This window comes from Takifugu rubripes, unplaced genomic scaffold, assembly GCF_901000725.2.
Source record: "Takifugu rubripes unplaced genomic scaffold, fTakRub1.2, whole genome shotgun sequence".
Lineage (NCBI taxonomy): Eukaryota > Metazoa > Chordata > Actinopteri > Tetraodontiformes > Tetraodontidae > Takifugu > Takifugu rubripes.
The window spans coordinates 152,175-167,500 of record NW_021821634.1 but is presented as its reverse complement, the minus strand read 5'-3'; the positions used below and the strand labels follow the sequence as shown (position 1 = coordinate 167,500).

Sequence of the window (15,326 nt, the reverse complement as noted above, 5' to 3'; positions counted from 1 at the left end):
TTTCTAGAAGACCGTGTTTCTAGAGGACCATGTTTCTAGAGGACCGTGTTTCTAGAGGACCATGTTTCTAGAGGACCGTGTTTCTAGAGGACCATGTTTCTAGAGGACCGTGTTTCTAGAGGACCATGTTCCTAGAGGACCATGTTCCTAGAGGACCATGTTCCTAGAGGACCATGTTTCTAGAGGACTCCCATCTAAACCTTACAGGCATTTTGGCAAATCTCAAAGAACCGCGCTGATGTGTTTATCTCTGCTCAGAATCCTAAACGGTTGCCAGAAGAATGCTGCAACAAGCATCTCCGTCATCTTCTGGAACACAAATGAGAGTTGAAGTGTAAAGAGCCGCAGAGCCACGAACAGAAGATCAAACTGATGATTTATATCCACACAGAGGGATAAAAGAACTGCGGACATGAGACCAGCTTTCTCTGCCTTTTCCTTCACCTGCCGTGCGTGTGCGCGCGCGTATTTGCAGGCGCTTTTTCAGGAAGGACATTTGAAAGTGGCCACATGAACCCGAGAAACCACAGAATTGACTGGGACTAAAATGTAATAACATAGTAATAGCCACAAACGGCGCCAGGGCGGAACGTGTGAACGTACAGCTGGTCCTGTCGGTACCACTGGTACCGCTGTCGGTGGGCTCCTCCATCAGAACACTCACCTTGCTCTTCACCTCCACCAGGCTCTCCGGGACATTTGCACACCCCCGCGGCTGCTGCGGCTGTCGGGACATCCTCCTGCTCGCCTCTTTTCGCTCCACTGCGGTTAAAACCATGCAGCGGAACCGGTCCGCTCGTTTGCTCAGCCCGTCCGGAGCTACAGCAGCGCGGAGCGGCTCATGACGATGGTCCTGCCTCAGCTGTCACTTCCTTTCTTTGGGTCGACGTGAGAGTGAGAGGCCTGACAGGCAGAAACCAGTAAATCCTTCCAGGGACCGGGAGCGCTGGTGGAACCGGTCTGTCTGCGCTCCAGCTGAGGGGGCGGGGCCTGGCGGGCCACATCGCAGAGGATGTGCCAGACAGCATGTCACGCACGCACGCACGGCACACCCGAGACCCGTCACTGCGCTATTGTGTGCGTGTGTGTGTGTGTGTGTGTGAGTGTGTGTGTGTGAGAGAGAGAGATACTGCTCACTGTCGCCCCCTACTGTCTATACGGCTCCCAGGTACCTGCAGAAACTGGCGTGACCTTAGATTGGCTGGTGAGCCTTTAATATGTAAATATAAAAAGGTAAAATAAGACACACAGGCTTGAATTTGGAATAAAGGCACCACCAGCAACCCAACACATACAGGAAGGTGGTAAGACATCACTCTCACCAAGCTTCTGATCATTTTGAAATTTAAAAGATAAAATGAATATAATGACTGCCAACAGAAAAGTGCAACTTGTAATGTTTATTCTCAAAAGCCTTTCAAAGATGGTTTCCACATGTGTAAACACTGCAGGAGCTGCGGTGTTTACCATTTATTAGCACTTGTGACTAGTTTTTGTCACATTAAGTCAGGAGCAAACATCGTAGGTTTTGACGTACATGTGGAGAAATGCTGCTGTGCTGGTTTGAGCAGCAGAAAGAATGAGTGTCGGTCCCACCTGACCTGCTGTCCCCGGAGTCTTGCTATGAGTCTGCAGAAAGTATTATCGATGAGTCAAAGAGCATCTTTCTGCAGCTCATGCAAAATGACATTATTATTATTATTATTAAACCTTTAGGTCCTACAGCTCCGGCAGAAAGTCTGTCAGTTAAAATCCCAAACATGCTGCCGTCATACTCTAAAACGTCTTTCACAAAGTTTAGAATTGGACAACTTGTCCACCAAACCCAAGTCCTCACTGTCACCTCACACATGTGGAATTAAGATGTTTTATTTTTAATACACTGTATTAACGTATTAATATACTGTATTAACGGATTAATATGCTGTATTAACGGATTAATATACTGTATTAACGTGTTGGAAAAGTTACTTTTCACATTGTGGGGGGTGTCGGAGGAGGGGGGGTTGGGGGGGTTGGATAAGAATTGTGTTAAGTAATGAAAGCACAAGTGAAAAAGAATACAATGGTATTCTTTATTCTTTTTTTAGGATCCTCATTAGCTTCTGGTACAAGGGTTAGTAACCTTCCTAGGTGGTAGCAAATTATTAGAACTAAACGAGATTAACATAAACGTGACTAGGCAAGTTTTTTTGAACATACAATAAAAGTATGGTGATGTGATATCCTGGACTACAGGTTAGAGAGGTGGACTTGACCGTTTCTGGACAAATTTTAATGTGATGACAATAAATCTTATTGGAAATTGAACTAAAGGGTTGGATGAGGGTTGGATGAGGTTGGATCAGGGTTGGATGAGGCTTGGATGAGGGTTGGGGTTGGATGAGGGTTGGGGTTGGATGAGGGTTGGATGAGGGTTGGGTGAGGCTTGGATGAGGTTGAATGAGGCTTGGATGAGGGTTGGGGTTGGATGAGGGTTGGATGAGGGTTGGGTGAGGCTTGGATGAGGTTGAATGAGGCTTGGATGAGGGTTGGGGTTGGATGAGGCTTGGATGAGGCTTGGATGAGGGTTGGGGTTGGATGAGGGTTGGATGAGCTTGGATGAGGCTTGGATGAGGGTTGGGGTTGGATGAGGGTTGGATGAGGGTTGGGGTTGGATGAGGCTTGGATGAGGGTTAGATGAGGGTTGGGGTTGGATGAGGGTTGGGGTTGGATGAGGGTTGGATGAGGGTTGGATGAGGGTTGGGGTTGGATGAGGGTTGGATGAGGGTTGGGGTTGGATGAGGGTTAGATGAGGGTTGGGGTTGGATGAAGGTTGGGGTTGGATGAGGGTTGGATGAGGGTTGGGTGAGGGTTGGATGAGGGTTGGATGAAGGTTGGGGTTGGATGAGGGTTGGGTGAGGGTAGGGGTTGGGTGAGGGTTGGATGAGGGTTGGGGTTGGATGAGGGTTGGGGTTGGATGAGGGTTGGGGTTGGGTGAGGGTTGGATGAGGTTGGATGGCCAGTTGTTGAGTTTAAATGCTGATTTTAGGCTGGTGTTTACTGGGTTAGGTTCATGTTGAGGTGACGAGCTACTCCGTCCCTAAACTCCTGCCCGGTACCTCATGGAGGGTTAGAAGTCTAACCAGGAGCTCAGAGGGGGCGGTACCTCATGGAGAGTTAGAAGTCTAACCAGGAGCTCAGAGGGGGCGGTACCTCATGAGGGGGCGGTACCTCACGAGGGGACGGTACCTCATGGAGAGTTAGAAGTCTAACCAGGAGCTCAGAGGGGGCGGTACCTCATGAGGGGGCGGTACCTCACGAGGGGACGGTACCTCATGGAGAGTTAGAAGTCTAACCAGGAGCTCAGAGGGGGCGGAGCCTTTCCTGCTGCCAGTCCTAAATTCTGGAACCACCTCCCACAACTCATCAAAAAAACCTTCACTCATCCTAAAAAACACTTTTATTCCTTGGTTTTTAACCCAGGATGAGACTTTGTTCTTGTTTTAGTGCTTTAATGTTATTGTTATGTTTTATTTCTTAGTTCTATTCACTCTATTAATAAAGATGATGAATAAAAGTGACACATTTTAAGAGACTACCTTTAATTACTTTGCTTAAGTGCAGCCATTGTGAACTGTAGAATGTCGTCGCCATATCTGGAAGAAATCGGCAGGACAACAAATCAACAACAGGCAGCAGTGGCAGGAAAAACTGTCCTGTAAAAGGAAGAAACCTGGAGCAGGACCAGGGTCTTGGGGGGGATAAAAGGAAGGTTAGATATCGCCCTATAATTTGCTAATACGGTACATCAGGATCCAGTGATGGTTTTTTAAGCAACGGCTTAATCACTGCCACCTTGTAGGACCAGGGTACATAACCTGACACTAAAGAACCATTGATCTGGTCCAGGATAGAACTGCCTATCAGGGTTAGGGTTAGGGTTAGGGTTAGACAGGGTTATGGTAAAACATCCTTCAACAGGTGTGTTGGGATGGGATCTAAAAGACACGTGGTGGTCTTGGATTTCTGAATTAGTGATGACACCTCAGAAAAATATATAGGGCTGAAGGTGTTTAAGGGCTTGTTGGAGACCCTGTATGTTCCCCCAGTCAGCACATCTGGTGATGATCCAGTTGTTGGGATGGCCTGGTTAGCTTTTTCTCTGATAGCTAGAACTTTATCAGTGAAGAAGCTCATGAAGTCTTCACCACTAAGGGAAGAAGGGATACGTGGATCTAAAACACTGTGACTCTTAGTTAATTTGGCCACAGTGCTGAAAAGAAACCTGGGGTTGTTCTTATTATCCTCAATTAAAGAAGAAAAATAAGCTGTTCTAGCCTTGCAAAGGGCCTTTTTGTAACCTAATAGACAGTCTTTCCAGGCTACATGATAGCTGTCTATTTTACAAGAATACCACTTCCTTTCCAGTCTTCACACTTCTTGCTCGTGCGTCCTAATGTGTGAATTATACCAGGGGATACACCTCCTCTGATTTACTAGTTTCGTCTTCAGGGGGGCAACAGAATCAAGAGTGACTATTATGAGTGTGCAACTAGAGAGAGGCTTGATGATGATGATGATGATTAGAAATCCAAATGGAAAAAAGAATGGAAACACGTGCCACACTAACCCTAACCCTTTCCTAACCCTAACCCTTTCCTAACCCTAACCCTAACCCTCTAACCTAACCCTAACCCTAACCCCAACCCTAACCCTAACCCTATAAGCCTAACCCCAACCCTAACCCTAACCCTCTAACCCCAACCCTAGCCCTAATCCTAACCCCTAACCCCAACCCCTAACCCTCTAAGCCTAACCCCAACCCCAACCCCTAACCCTAACCCTATAACCCTAACCCCAACCCTAACCCTCTAACCCCTAACCCTCTAACCCTAACCCTAACCCCAAGCCTAAACCCTAACCCTCTCACCCCTAACCCTCTAACCCTAACCCTATAACCCTAACCCCAACCCTAACCCCTAACCCTCTAACCCCTAACCCTATAACCCTAACCCCAACCCTAACCCCTAACCCTCTCACCCCTAACCCTATAACCCTAACCCCAACCCTCTAACCCCTAACCCTATAAACCTAACCCCTAACCCTCTCACCTCTAACCCTATAACCCTAACCCCAACCCTAACCCAACCCTAACCCCTAACCCTAACCCTCTAACCCCTAACCCTAACCCTATAACCCTAACCCCAACCCTAACCCTCTAACCCTAACCCTAACCCTCTAACCCCTAACCCTAACCCTATAACCCTAACCCCAACCCTAACCCTAACCCTCTCACCCCTAACCCTAACCCTATAACCCTAACCCCAACCCTCTAACCCCTGACCCTAACCCAACCCTAACCCCTAACCCTAACCCTCTAACCCCTAACCCTAACCCTAACCCTATAACCCTAACCCCAACCCTAACCCTCTAACCCCTAACCCTAACCCTATAACCCTAACCCCAACCCTAACCCTATAACCCTATAACCCTAACCGCTAACCCCAACCCTAACCCCTAACCCTAACCCTCTAACCCTCTAACCCTAACCCTCTAACCCCTAACCCTAACCCTCTACCCCCTAACCCTAACCCTAACCCTATAACCCTAACCCCAACCCTAACCCTCTAACCCCTAACCCTAACCCTATAACCCTAACCCCAACCCTAACCCTATAACCCTAACCGCTAACCCCAACCCTAACCCCTAACCCTAACCCTATAACCCTAACCCTAACCCTAACCCATAGCCACACTTACCTTCATGAACTCAGTGCCGGACTTCACAAACTGTCTGAAGCACAGCAAGAAGTTCTCTTCATTTGGGAGAATCTCTGCCAGCTTGACAAAGAATAAGAATAAGAAATAATTTGATATAGTGGCATTATAATTATATAATTTGTGTAAAAACAAATATAACAATATGATATGGGACCTTGACATGAAAAACTCCAACAATAAAGAGCCAAAGCTTGAGTATCATAAACACTGCAATTATTAATTATTATTATTTAGAATACATTCATTGGTATTACGATGCATTTATTAATATTTCAACTTAAAATCTTATGATAAACAACTGTGTGAACTTTACACTGGAATGCTTTAGCAACAACATCTTATAGCAACAGTTATTCTGACATTATTTGGGCAGAGTCAGGTCATACCTCCGACATCTCGATCCGTCCATCTTTGTTTTTGTCAAACTGCTGCACAAAGTCCTTCACCCTTTCTTTCAACATGGGGTTTGATGGGTCCTCATGAAAGGAAAAGTCATGGTGAAGCCTGGGTGATCTGCATGTGGAACTTTGTTGTTACTTGTTCTGAAACTCACAATGTCTGCTCCTCTCCAAGCCACTTCCAACTCTTTGAAGAAGCTCTCAAGTTCTTTCTCCTCAATGTAGCCGTTGCCTGTAAACATACAGGCAGACCAAAATGCTGATAGGCACATTAGAGAACATCTACACGAAAACATGAAGTAAAAGGGTTTCATAGTCCTAGCTGCACTCAGCTACTACTGGATCCTGACATGTTAGCAAACTATAGGCCGATATCCAACCTTCCTTTGATCTCTAAAGTTCTAGAGAAGGTGGTGGTGACTCAGTTACTGGAGCACCTGCAGAGGAACAGCCTGTTTGAGATGTTTCAGTCAGGCTTTAGAGCTCATCACAGCACAGAAACAGCACTTCTTAAAGTTACTAATGATCTTCTCATAGCTTCAGATCATGGACTGGTCTCTATGCTGGTTCTGCTGGACCTCAGTGCTGCTTTTGATCCAGTTGAGAGCACCATATCATCCCAGTAGATATTTGCTCTCCATGCAAGGTTACTGCAGGTTCCCAGGAGGACAGTGGGCCATGCAGTTCTGTTTTAGTCAGGCTACTGCAGAACCAGCTCCCTATCAGGTGCAGGAGGATCACACCCGCATCCCTTTTTAAGAAACAAATATTTAGTAATTATTCATCATCTTGGCAAACAATATAAAGCCTGATCCTGACAAAAATGAGGGGGCTTAAAGAAGAGACCAACACAACCAAAGTCAGGAGCTTCCTGGCTGTATTTAAGGGAACTAACCCTAACCCTAACTAACCCTAACCCTAATCTGCAACCTGGGAGAGAAAGGAGACATGTCTGTGGTGACTGCCTGTTGGGCAGCTCAAGGAACAGGAACAAGTAGCAAAAGGTCCCCAAAACAGGAATAACCAAAAGACAAGTAGAGTTTGGGTGGGCTTGTTCCCACTGAGGGACAAACAGAGACGGAAGAGTAGCCCAGCAGGGTTCGATGATCGTGTGGAGATGAGTTCAGGTGTGTAGAGACGGATGGAGGCCAACTGGGAGGCAGCCTGGAAATGGAGCGCCGGGAAAACCAGGAAACAGTGACAACACACAGCACGGGCTTCGTATTGAGACGGGGGTCGGCTCTTACATATTATATTATATTATATTATATTATATTATATTATATTATATTATATTATATTATATATGACCCTAACCCTGACCCTGACCCTGACCCTGACTCTGACTCTAACCCTGACCCTGACTCTAACCCTAACCCTGACCCTGACCCTGACCCTAACCCTAACCCTGACCCTGACCCTGACCCTGACTCTGACTCTAACCCTGACCCTGACTCTAACCCTAACCCTGACCCTGACCCTGACCCTGACCCTAACCCTAACCCTAACCCTGACCCTGACCCTGACCCTGACTCTGACTCTAACCCTGACCCTGACTCTAACCCTAACCCTGACCCTGACCCTGACCCTAACCCTAACCCTAACCCTGACCCTGACCCTGACCCTGACCCTGACTCTGACTCTAACCCTGACCCTGACCAACCTTACCCTGACCATAACCCTGACCCTAACCCTGACCCTAACCCTTACCCTGACCCTAACCCTGACCCTAACCCTGACCAACCTTACCCTGACCCTAACCCTGACCCTAACCCTAACCCTGACCCTAACCCTGACCCTAATCCTGACCCTAACCCTGACCCTAACCCTAATCCTGACCCTAACCCTGACCCTAATCCTGACCCTGACCCTAATCCTGACCCTAACCCTGACCCTAATCCTGACCCTAATCCTGACCCTGACCCTAATCCTGACCCTAACCCTGACCCTAACCCTGACCCTAATCCTGACCCTAACCCTAACCCTGACCCTAACCCTAATCCTGACCCTAACCCTGACCCTAATCCTGACCCTGACCCTAATCCTGACCCTAACCCTGACCCTAATCCTGACCCTAACCCTAACCCTGACCAAGAGAAGGTTTTCATTTGCTCAGTGAAGAGGCACGTCGCCATTCAGTCGAATGGTTGGACCTGAAACCAAACGGTGTTCGGAGTCCCGAGTGTCATCCCCCCCCATCTTAGAGTGCCCCCCCCCCCCTTCCATCTGTGTTTCCCTTGTCTGTCCGTCCTCATGCTGGGCAGTGCAGCTTCCAGACCCCCCCCGCCCCCCCGACCTGCTGATTGACCCACACCTGTAGCTGATCTCCAGCCAATCATCCACACCTGCCCTTGGCTTTAACAGCCTGGTCAACTCTCCACTCACTGACCGGGATCAGGGATCACTAAGCACTACTAACCCTAAACTATTAACCCTTTTCCTTAGCTGTGGCTGTTTGACTCAATGTGACTTTAACCATTTAATTACATGCTCATTTTATGCTGTGTCATATCGACGATGGGATGGATCCAGATTTTGTCCATGTATGAGGGCGTCGCAGCTGATGGGGAGAAGAACTGTGTTTAATTAAACACAACAATCACAAGCATCTGACTGATTTTGGAGACCTTAATGCATCGATTCCAGCTGTGTGATGTATAGAGGGACCTCGTACGCTCCTGGTTTATCCTCCTCAGATTAAGGAGATGATAGTTTGCCTCTTTCAGCAACTGAGCTCATGATGTTTATGGCACAAACAAAGCAGCATTTATAACAGAAACATGAACGATTTCGATAAATGTCTATTTGTTGCTAAGACAACGTGCAGGCACAAGATGCCCGTGCTTGTATTTGATTTGCAAAGTGACTTTTCTTCACAAAGCACATGTAAAATTGTGGCATTTGCATATTGGCACTCCTGTGGAGCAGCCAGGCCACCCGACAGCCCTCTGCAGACTCTTTCTGCACCTTCTTGGACCTTCAGGAAGTAAAGTGTCACTTCATAACATTTTATACTTCTGATAATGTGTCTGTCCAGCTACACACAACAAAATCTCACAAACTTTAAAAAAGTTTTGAGACACATTTAACTGGAAATATGTGTAAATGTGTATTTTCATTTAGAAAAAGTAGAACAGATGGCTGTTAAATCTGTTTCACTGCTCTGCTGCTTTTCATTTTCATATTTATTTCATCGTATTTTTATTTTATTATTAGTTCTTTATTGCTTGCATGGCATCAAATCAAATGCATGCTGAAATAGAGTCCAAACATGTTCTAGATGGTTGTTGGATGTTCATCATTCTGTGGTATGAGAGAAAACTACCCGTTCCTACCATCAGAGTCGAAGTGATCCCAGATATGCAGGAACTGGGAGGCCGTGATGGGGGTCGTCTGCAGGTCCAGAGGCTGCTGAGCTGCACCTGCCATGATGCCTCTGACCGGCTGCTGAGCTGCACCTGCCATGATGCCTCTGACCGGCTGCTGAGCTGCACCTGCCATGATGCCTCTGACCGGCTGCTGAGCTGCACCTGCCATGATGCCTCTGACCGGCTGCTGAGCTGCACCTGCCATGATGCCTCTGACCGGCTGCTGAGCTGCACCTGCCATGATGCCTCTGACCGGCTGCTGAGCTGCACCTGCCATGATGCCTCTGACCGGCTGCTGGGAGCTTCTGTGTTCAACAGTGTGATGATCTGCTGCTTTTAATGTAGGAGTGAGAGCGTGCAGACCTGCCTCCCACAGTCAGAGCGGTCACAACAGAACAGTCAGAACAGTCAGAACAGAACAGTCAGAGCAGTCAGAGCAGTCAGAACAGAACAGTCAGAGCAGTCAGAACAGTCAGAACAGAACAGTCAGAACAGTCAGAACAGAACAGTCAGAGCAGTCAGAACAGAACAGTCAGAACAGTCACAACAGAACAGTCAGAACAGAACAGCCAGAACAGAACAGCCAGAACAGTCACAACAGAACAGTCAGAACAGAACAGTCAGAACAGAACAGTCAGAGCAGTCAGAACAGTCACAACAGAACAGTCAGAGCAGTCAGAACAGCCAGAACAGAACAGTCAGAGCAGTCACAACAGAACAGTCAGAACAGAACAGTCAGAGCAGTCAGAACAGAACAGTCAGAGCAGTCAGAACAGTCAGAACAGAACAGTCAGAGCAGTCAGAACAGAACAGTCACAACAGTCACAACAGAACAGTCAGAACAGTCAGAGCAGTCACAACAGAACAGTCAGAGCAGTCACAACAGTCAGAACAGAACAGTCAGAGCAGTCACAACAGAACAGTCAGAGCAGTCAGAACAGTCAGAACAGAACAGTCAGAGCAGTCAGATCCACGAATAAGACACAACCAAGTCTGCAAAGGCTGCAGGCTGTATGTGTGTCTGTCCAGTTTGTGTTGTGATTAAACACAGTTTCAAGCATGTCAACACACAAAACTACTCTGGTAAGTAAAATTTAATAACAAATAGGCCAAATGATTTCTATTATGTTATTATATGTGTTGTGACTCCTACTCTGGCCCCACCTCCTCCTGGGCAATCAGCTCAACCACCACCACCTGGGCCCTCTCCTGCAGCTGCACCCAATCCGCCCAAACGACTCTGCACCCATAAAAGGCCCCTATGCACTCAGGCCAGTGCTTGATCTTACTGATGTTTTTGGCAACACGTCCCGTGGACCCAGCATCTCTCCAGGCTCCCCAGCGACTCCCTGCGTCTTCCAGAGACTCCTCTGCAACCTTCCTAGCCCCTCTTCCTCTGACCTCTTCCTCTTCCCCTTCCTCGGACGGATTTCTCCTATCCTCTGGACACTTGGACTCTCCCACAGACTCTCGCCCCTGGATCTCGAACTTGGTTCGTCTGCCGCATCACGCACCTATAGTTTGTCTCGGCCTCTCTCATTTTGTTTCTTCCCTCCTGGTTTTTTTGCTTCATTAAACCTTCAGAGTTTACTTTTTTTAATTCCCGTGTCTGTCTGCCTTCTTTGGGGTTCCGCCACACTTGACCGCCAGTCCTCTCGAGCGTAACAATATGTATATTATAAGTCTGAGAAAGCTTCAGCTATATAATAATACTGTCAGATTTTGTTGGAGTTTTGCCTCCATAAAAATGTTCCGTCGCTCATGTAGAGCAGCCTCTTGGAACTGGTTTATTGAAGGTTTCTGACAAAAGTTCAACTCACTAAAGCAACACAGAACATGTGGTACACTGAGAGGTGAACAACACAAGGCACAGGACACAACATTTACTTTTTACAACAAAACAAAAGAAACGTTTTGCTCTTAGGTGGCAACGCTGCCGATACGATAACACACGGGCGACTTCAGTCATCCAGCTGCAATTTGTTATTTTGTTTTAGACTTGATCAAAGTGTTCTGCAACTTTGTTTTATCATATCCCGTGACAGTTTCATAGAATCTAAAACTAGTTTCAAGATTTGTGTTTCATGAATGTTATTTTGTGTTGCACTTCTCAGCCATAGCAGAAATGTAAAGGAACACAAAATTAGACTGTGAGCAGTTGCGGTGGTGCTACACACTCCTCCCGGCAGGTGGCGCAAATGGGCCCGAAGGCTGGTTGACACCTGCGAAGAAAATGCCCTCGCGCACGTAGTGACGTCAGCACACAGGAAGAAGACCGCTGTAGTGGGAACTGGGAGATGTTTCCTCTAACTATTAGTTAATATTAAACCCTAAAACCCTAACCCTTTAATAGTTAGAGGAAACCCTAACCCTCTAACTGTTATAACCTTTAATAGTTAGAGGAAACCCTAACCCTCTAACTGTTATAACCTTTAATAGTTAGGGGAAACCCTAACCCTCTAACTATTATAACCTTTAATAGTTAGAGGAAACCCTAACCCTCTAACTATTATAACCTTTAATAGTTAGGGGAAACCCTAACCCTCTAACTGTTATAACCTTTAATAGTTAGAGGAAACCCTAACCCTCTAACTGTTATAAGATTAGATTAGATTCAACTTTATTGTTATTGCACATGTACAGGTACAGAGCAACAAAATGCAGTTTAGCATCTAACCAGAAGTGCAAAAGAAGCAGCAAGTGAGGATAATAACTTAATAAATACAGTATGGCGGTTATTTTACAATTGTTTACCGGGTTGTGCTATAAACATATTTTACAGATGGTGTTTACATTAAATGCCTTGGACTATAAGTGCAGGAGCTATTTAGCTATTTACATAAGATAGAGGAGATGTGCAAATTATAAATTACGTGTATACAGATGATAAAGTGCATGAGTGCGCAGGACAGGTTTAAACAGTAGCTACATTGGTTACTAAGCTAGTGAGTTGTTGTGTAAACTGCTGTAGTGTAGTGAGGTGTGGAGTGTGTAAGGGTCAGCAGGAGTTCAACAGGGACACCGCTCTGGGGAAGAAGCTGTTCCTCAGTCTACTGGTCCGAGTCCTGAGGGTTCTGTAGCGCCTCCCAGAGGGCAGGAGGGAAAATAGTCTGTGGGCGGGGTGGGAGGAGTCCTTGAGTATGCTGCGTGCTCGATGCAGGCAGCGCTTCCTCTGGACATCTCCGATGGCAGGGAGTGTAGTCCTTGTGATGCGTTGGGCAGTTTTCACCACCCTCTGCAAGGCCTTGTGCTCAGCGATAGTGCAGCTTCCATACCAGACTGACACGCAGTTGGTCAGGATGCTTTCTATCGCGCAGCGATAGAAGTTCACCAGGACAGCCGAGGATAGCTGGTTCTTCCTCAGTGTCCTCAGGAAGAAGAGGCGCTGGTGAGCCTTCTTGATGATGCTGGAGGTGTTTGTGGTCCAGGACAGGTCCTCTGAGATGTGGGTCCCCAGGAACTTGAAGCTGGAGACACGCTCGACGGCCATCCCGTTGATGTGGATGGGGTCCTGTGTGCCTCCTCTTGCTTTCCTGAAGTCCACGATGAGCTCCTTGGTCTTGCTGGTGTTGAGGACCAAGTTATTGTTAGCGCACCATGTGGTCAGGCGCTCTACCTCCTCTCTGTAGGCTGTCTCGTCGTTGTTGCTGATGAGACCGATCACCGTTGTGTCGTCTGCAAACTTGATGATGGAGTTGGATCCATGTACAGGTCTGCAGTCGTGGGTGAATAGAGAGTAGAGGAACGGGCTCAGCACACAGCCTTGTGGCACACCGGTGCTGAGTGTGATGGTGGTGGAGCAGCTGTGATCTGACCTAACACGCTGTGGTCTGTCGGTCAGGAAGTCCAGAGTCCAGTTGCAGAGGGAGGGGTTGATGCCCAGGTCTCCAAGTTTGGTGATCAGCTTGGAGGGGACGACGGTGTTGAAAGCTGAGCTGAAGTCAGCAAACAGCAATCGTGCATAAGTGTTCGTGTTGTCCAGGTGTGTGAGCACAGAGTGCAGTGCTATGGAGACTGCATCATCTATGCTCCTGTTGCTGCGGTAGGCAAACTGGTGTGGATCGAGTGTGGTTGGGAGGCAGTCCTTCAGGTGAGCCAGGACCAGTCGCTCGAAGCACTTCATAATGATGGGGGTGAGTGCTACCGGGCGGTAGTCATTGAGGCAGGTTGGTCTGGAATGCTTCGGAACTGGGACGATAGTTGTGGCCTTGAAGCAAGACGGGACCACTGCGTGGGCGAGGGACAGATTGAAGATGTCCGTAAAAATCCCGGCGAGCTGTTCTGCGCATGCCCTGAGCACACGTCCAGGGATGCCATCAGGACCAGCAGCCTTGCGTGGATTGATCCGGCTGAGGGCTGTGTAGACGGCGGTAGATGATAGTGTGATGGGTTGGTGGTCTGCTGGGAGAGGGGTCCTAGTGGCAGTGTCCTTGTCGTCCTTTTCGAAGCGAGCATAGAAGGTATTAAGCTCGTTCAGGAAGGTGGTGTCCATGACTGTGGGGCTGGAGTTGTTGGGTTTGTAGTCGGTGATGGCCTGGATGCCTTGCCACATACGCCTGGGGTCAGGGCTGGAAAAGTGACCCTCAATCTTGCGTTTGTAGGTGTGCTTGGCCTTTTTGATGCCCCTCCTCAGGTTAGCCCTGGCTGTGCTGTAGGCCTGGGCTTCTCCTGATCTGAAGGCGGTGTTGCGCACCTTCAGCAGGAGCCGCACCTCCTTGTTCATCCATGGCTTCTGATTGGGGTATGTGGTGATCCGCTTTGTGGTGGTTATGCTGTCGATGGTGGTGGTGATGTGGTCCAGAACAGTGGAGGTGAAATTGTCAATGTCGGTGTGTGTGTGTGAGCCACAGCTGCCCTGGGGCGTAAACATACTCCAGTCCGTGTGTTGAAACCTGTCCTGGAGTACGGAGTCTGCTCCCGCCGGCCACACCTTGATGGTCTTCATTGATGGCCTGACGCGGTTGATGAGGGGTGAGTACTTGGGGGTGAGGAACAAAGAAAGGTGGTCTGATTGTCCTAGGTGGGGGAGGGGTGTTGCCGTATAGGCACCAGCCATGTTTGTGTAGACATGGTCCAGAGTTTTGTTTCCTCTTGTATTGCAGGAAACATGTTGGTGGAATTTTGGAAGAACAGTTTTTAAGTTTGAATGATTGAAGTCACCCGCAACAATAAATGCAGCCTCCGGGTGGGCGGACTGTTGTTGGCTAATAGCCGCATGAAGTTCATTCATCGCAAGAGTGGCATTAGCATCCGGGGGAATGTAAGCTGCTGTTATGATGACGGATGTGAATTCCCGAGGCAGATAAAACGGTCTACATTTAACCATTAAAAACTCCACGTTGGCTGAGCAGTGTCTCCTCAGAGTAGCGGAGTCGGTGCACCAGGTCTTGTATAACCTTTAATAGTTAGAGGAAACCCTAACCCTCTAACTGTTATAACCTTTAATAGTTAGGGGAAACCCTAACCCTCTAACTATTATAACCTTTAATAGTTAGAGGAAACCCTAACCCTCTAACTATTATAACCTTTAATAGTTAGGGGAAACCCTAACCCTCTAACTGTTATAACCTTTAATAGTTAGAGGAAACCCTAACCCTCTAACTGTTATAACCTTTAATAGTTAGAGGAAACCCTAACCCTCTAACTGTTATAACCTTTAATAGTTAGAGGAAACCCTAACCCTCTAACTGTTATAACCTTTAATAGTTAGGGGAAACCCTAACCCTCTAACTATTATAACCTTTAATAGTTAGGGGAAACCCTAACCCTCTAACTATTATAACCTTTAATAGTTAGGG

The 15,326-nt window shown here is 47.5% G+C and overlaps 2 protein-coding genes across 5 annotated transcripts in view; both read right to left on the bottom strand.

Moving 5' to 3' along the window:
- Positions 1-1,059, bottom strand: part of pard6a (par-6 family cell polarity regulator alpha) — a 7,308-nt gene extending 6,249 nt beyond the window's left edge. The window contains exon 1 of one of the 2 annotated variants that reach the window (XM_029832097.1): positions 665-1,059. In XM_029832097.1, coding sequence (XP_029687957.1) covers positions 665-778 — 114 coding nt within the window. In that variant the 5' untranslated portion in view covers positions 779-1,059. The remainder of the gene's footprint in view (positions 1-664) is intronic. The other variant, XM_029832096.1, reaches the window with a different exon arrangement.
- A 329-nt stretch (positions 1,060-1,388) lies between these two features.
- Positions 1,389-9,925, bottom strand: LOC105418536 (calretinin-like). 3 transcript variants are annotated; one of them, XM_029832099.1, is made up of 6 exons: positions 9,496-9,921; positions 6,316-6,392; positions 6,149-6,238; positions 5,742-5,822; positions 3,582-3,638; positions 1,389-1,629 (listed from the first exon to the last, which is right to left on the bottom strand). In XM_029832099.1, the coding sequence occupies exons 1-5, from the start codon at positions 9,803-9,805 to the stop codon at positions 3,597-3,599; spliced, it is 600 nt and encodes a 199-aa protein (XP_029687959.1). In that variant the 5' UTR covers positions 9,806-9,921; the 3' UTR covers positions 1,389-1,629; positions 3,582-3,596. The 3 variants fall into 3 exon arrangements, with proteins under 3 accessions (XP_029687959.1, XP_029687960.1, XP_029687958.1); XM_029832100.1 differs by lacking the exon at positions 1,389-1,629 and having other exon boundaries at positions 3,139-3,638; positions 9,496-9,582; positions 9,619-9,925; XM_029832098.1 differs by lacking the exon at positions 1,389-1,629 and having other exon boundaries at positions 3,187-3,638.
- Positions 9,926-15,326: the final 5,401 nt, after the last annotated feature.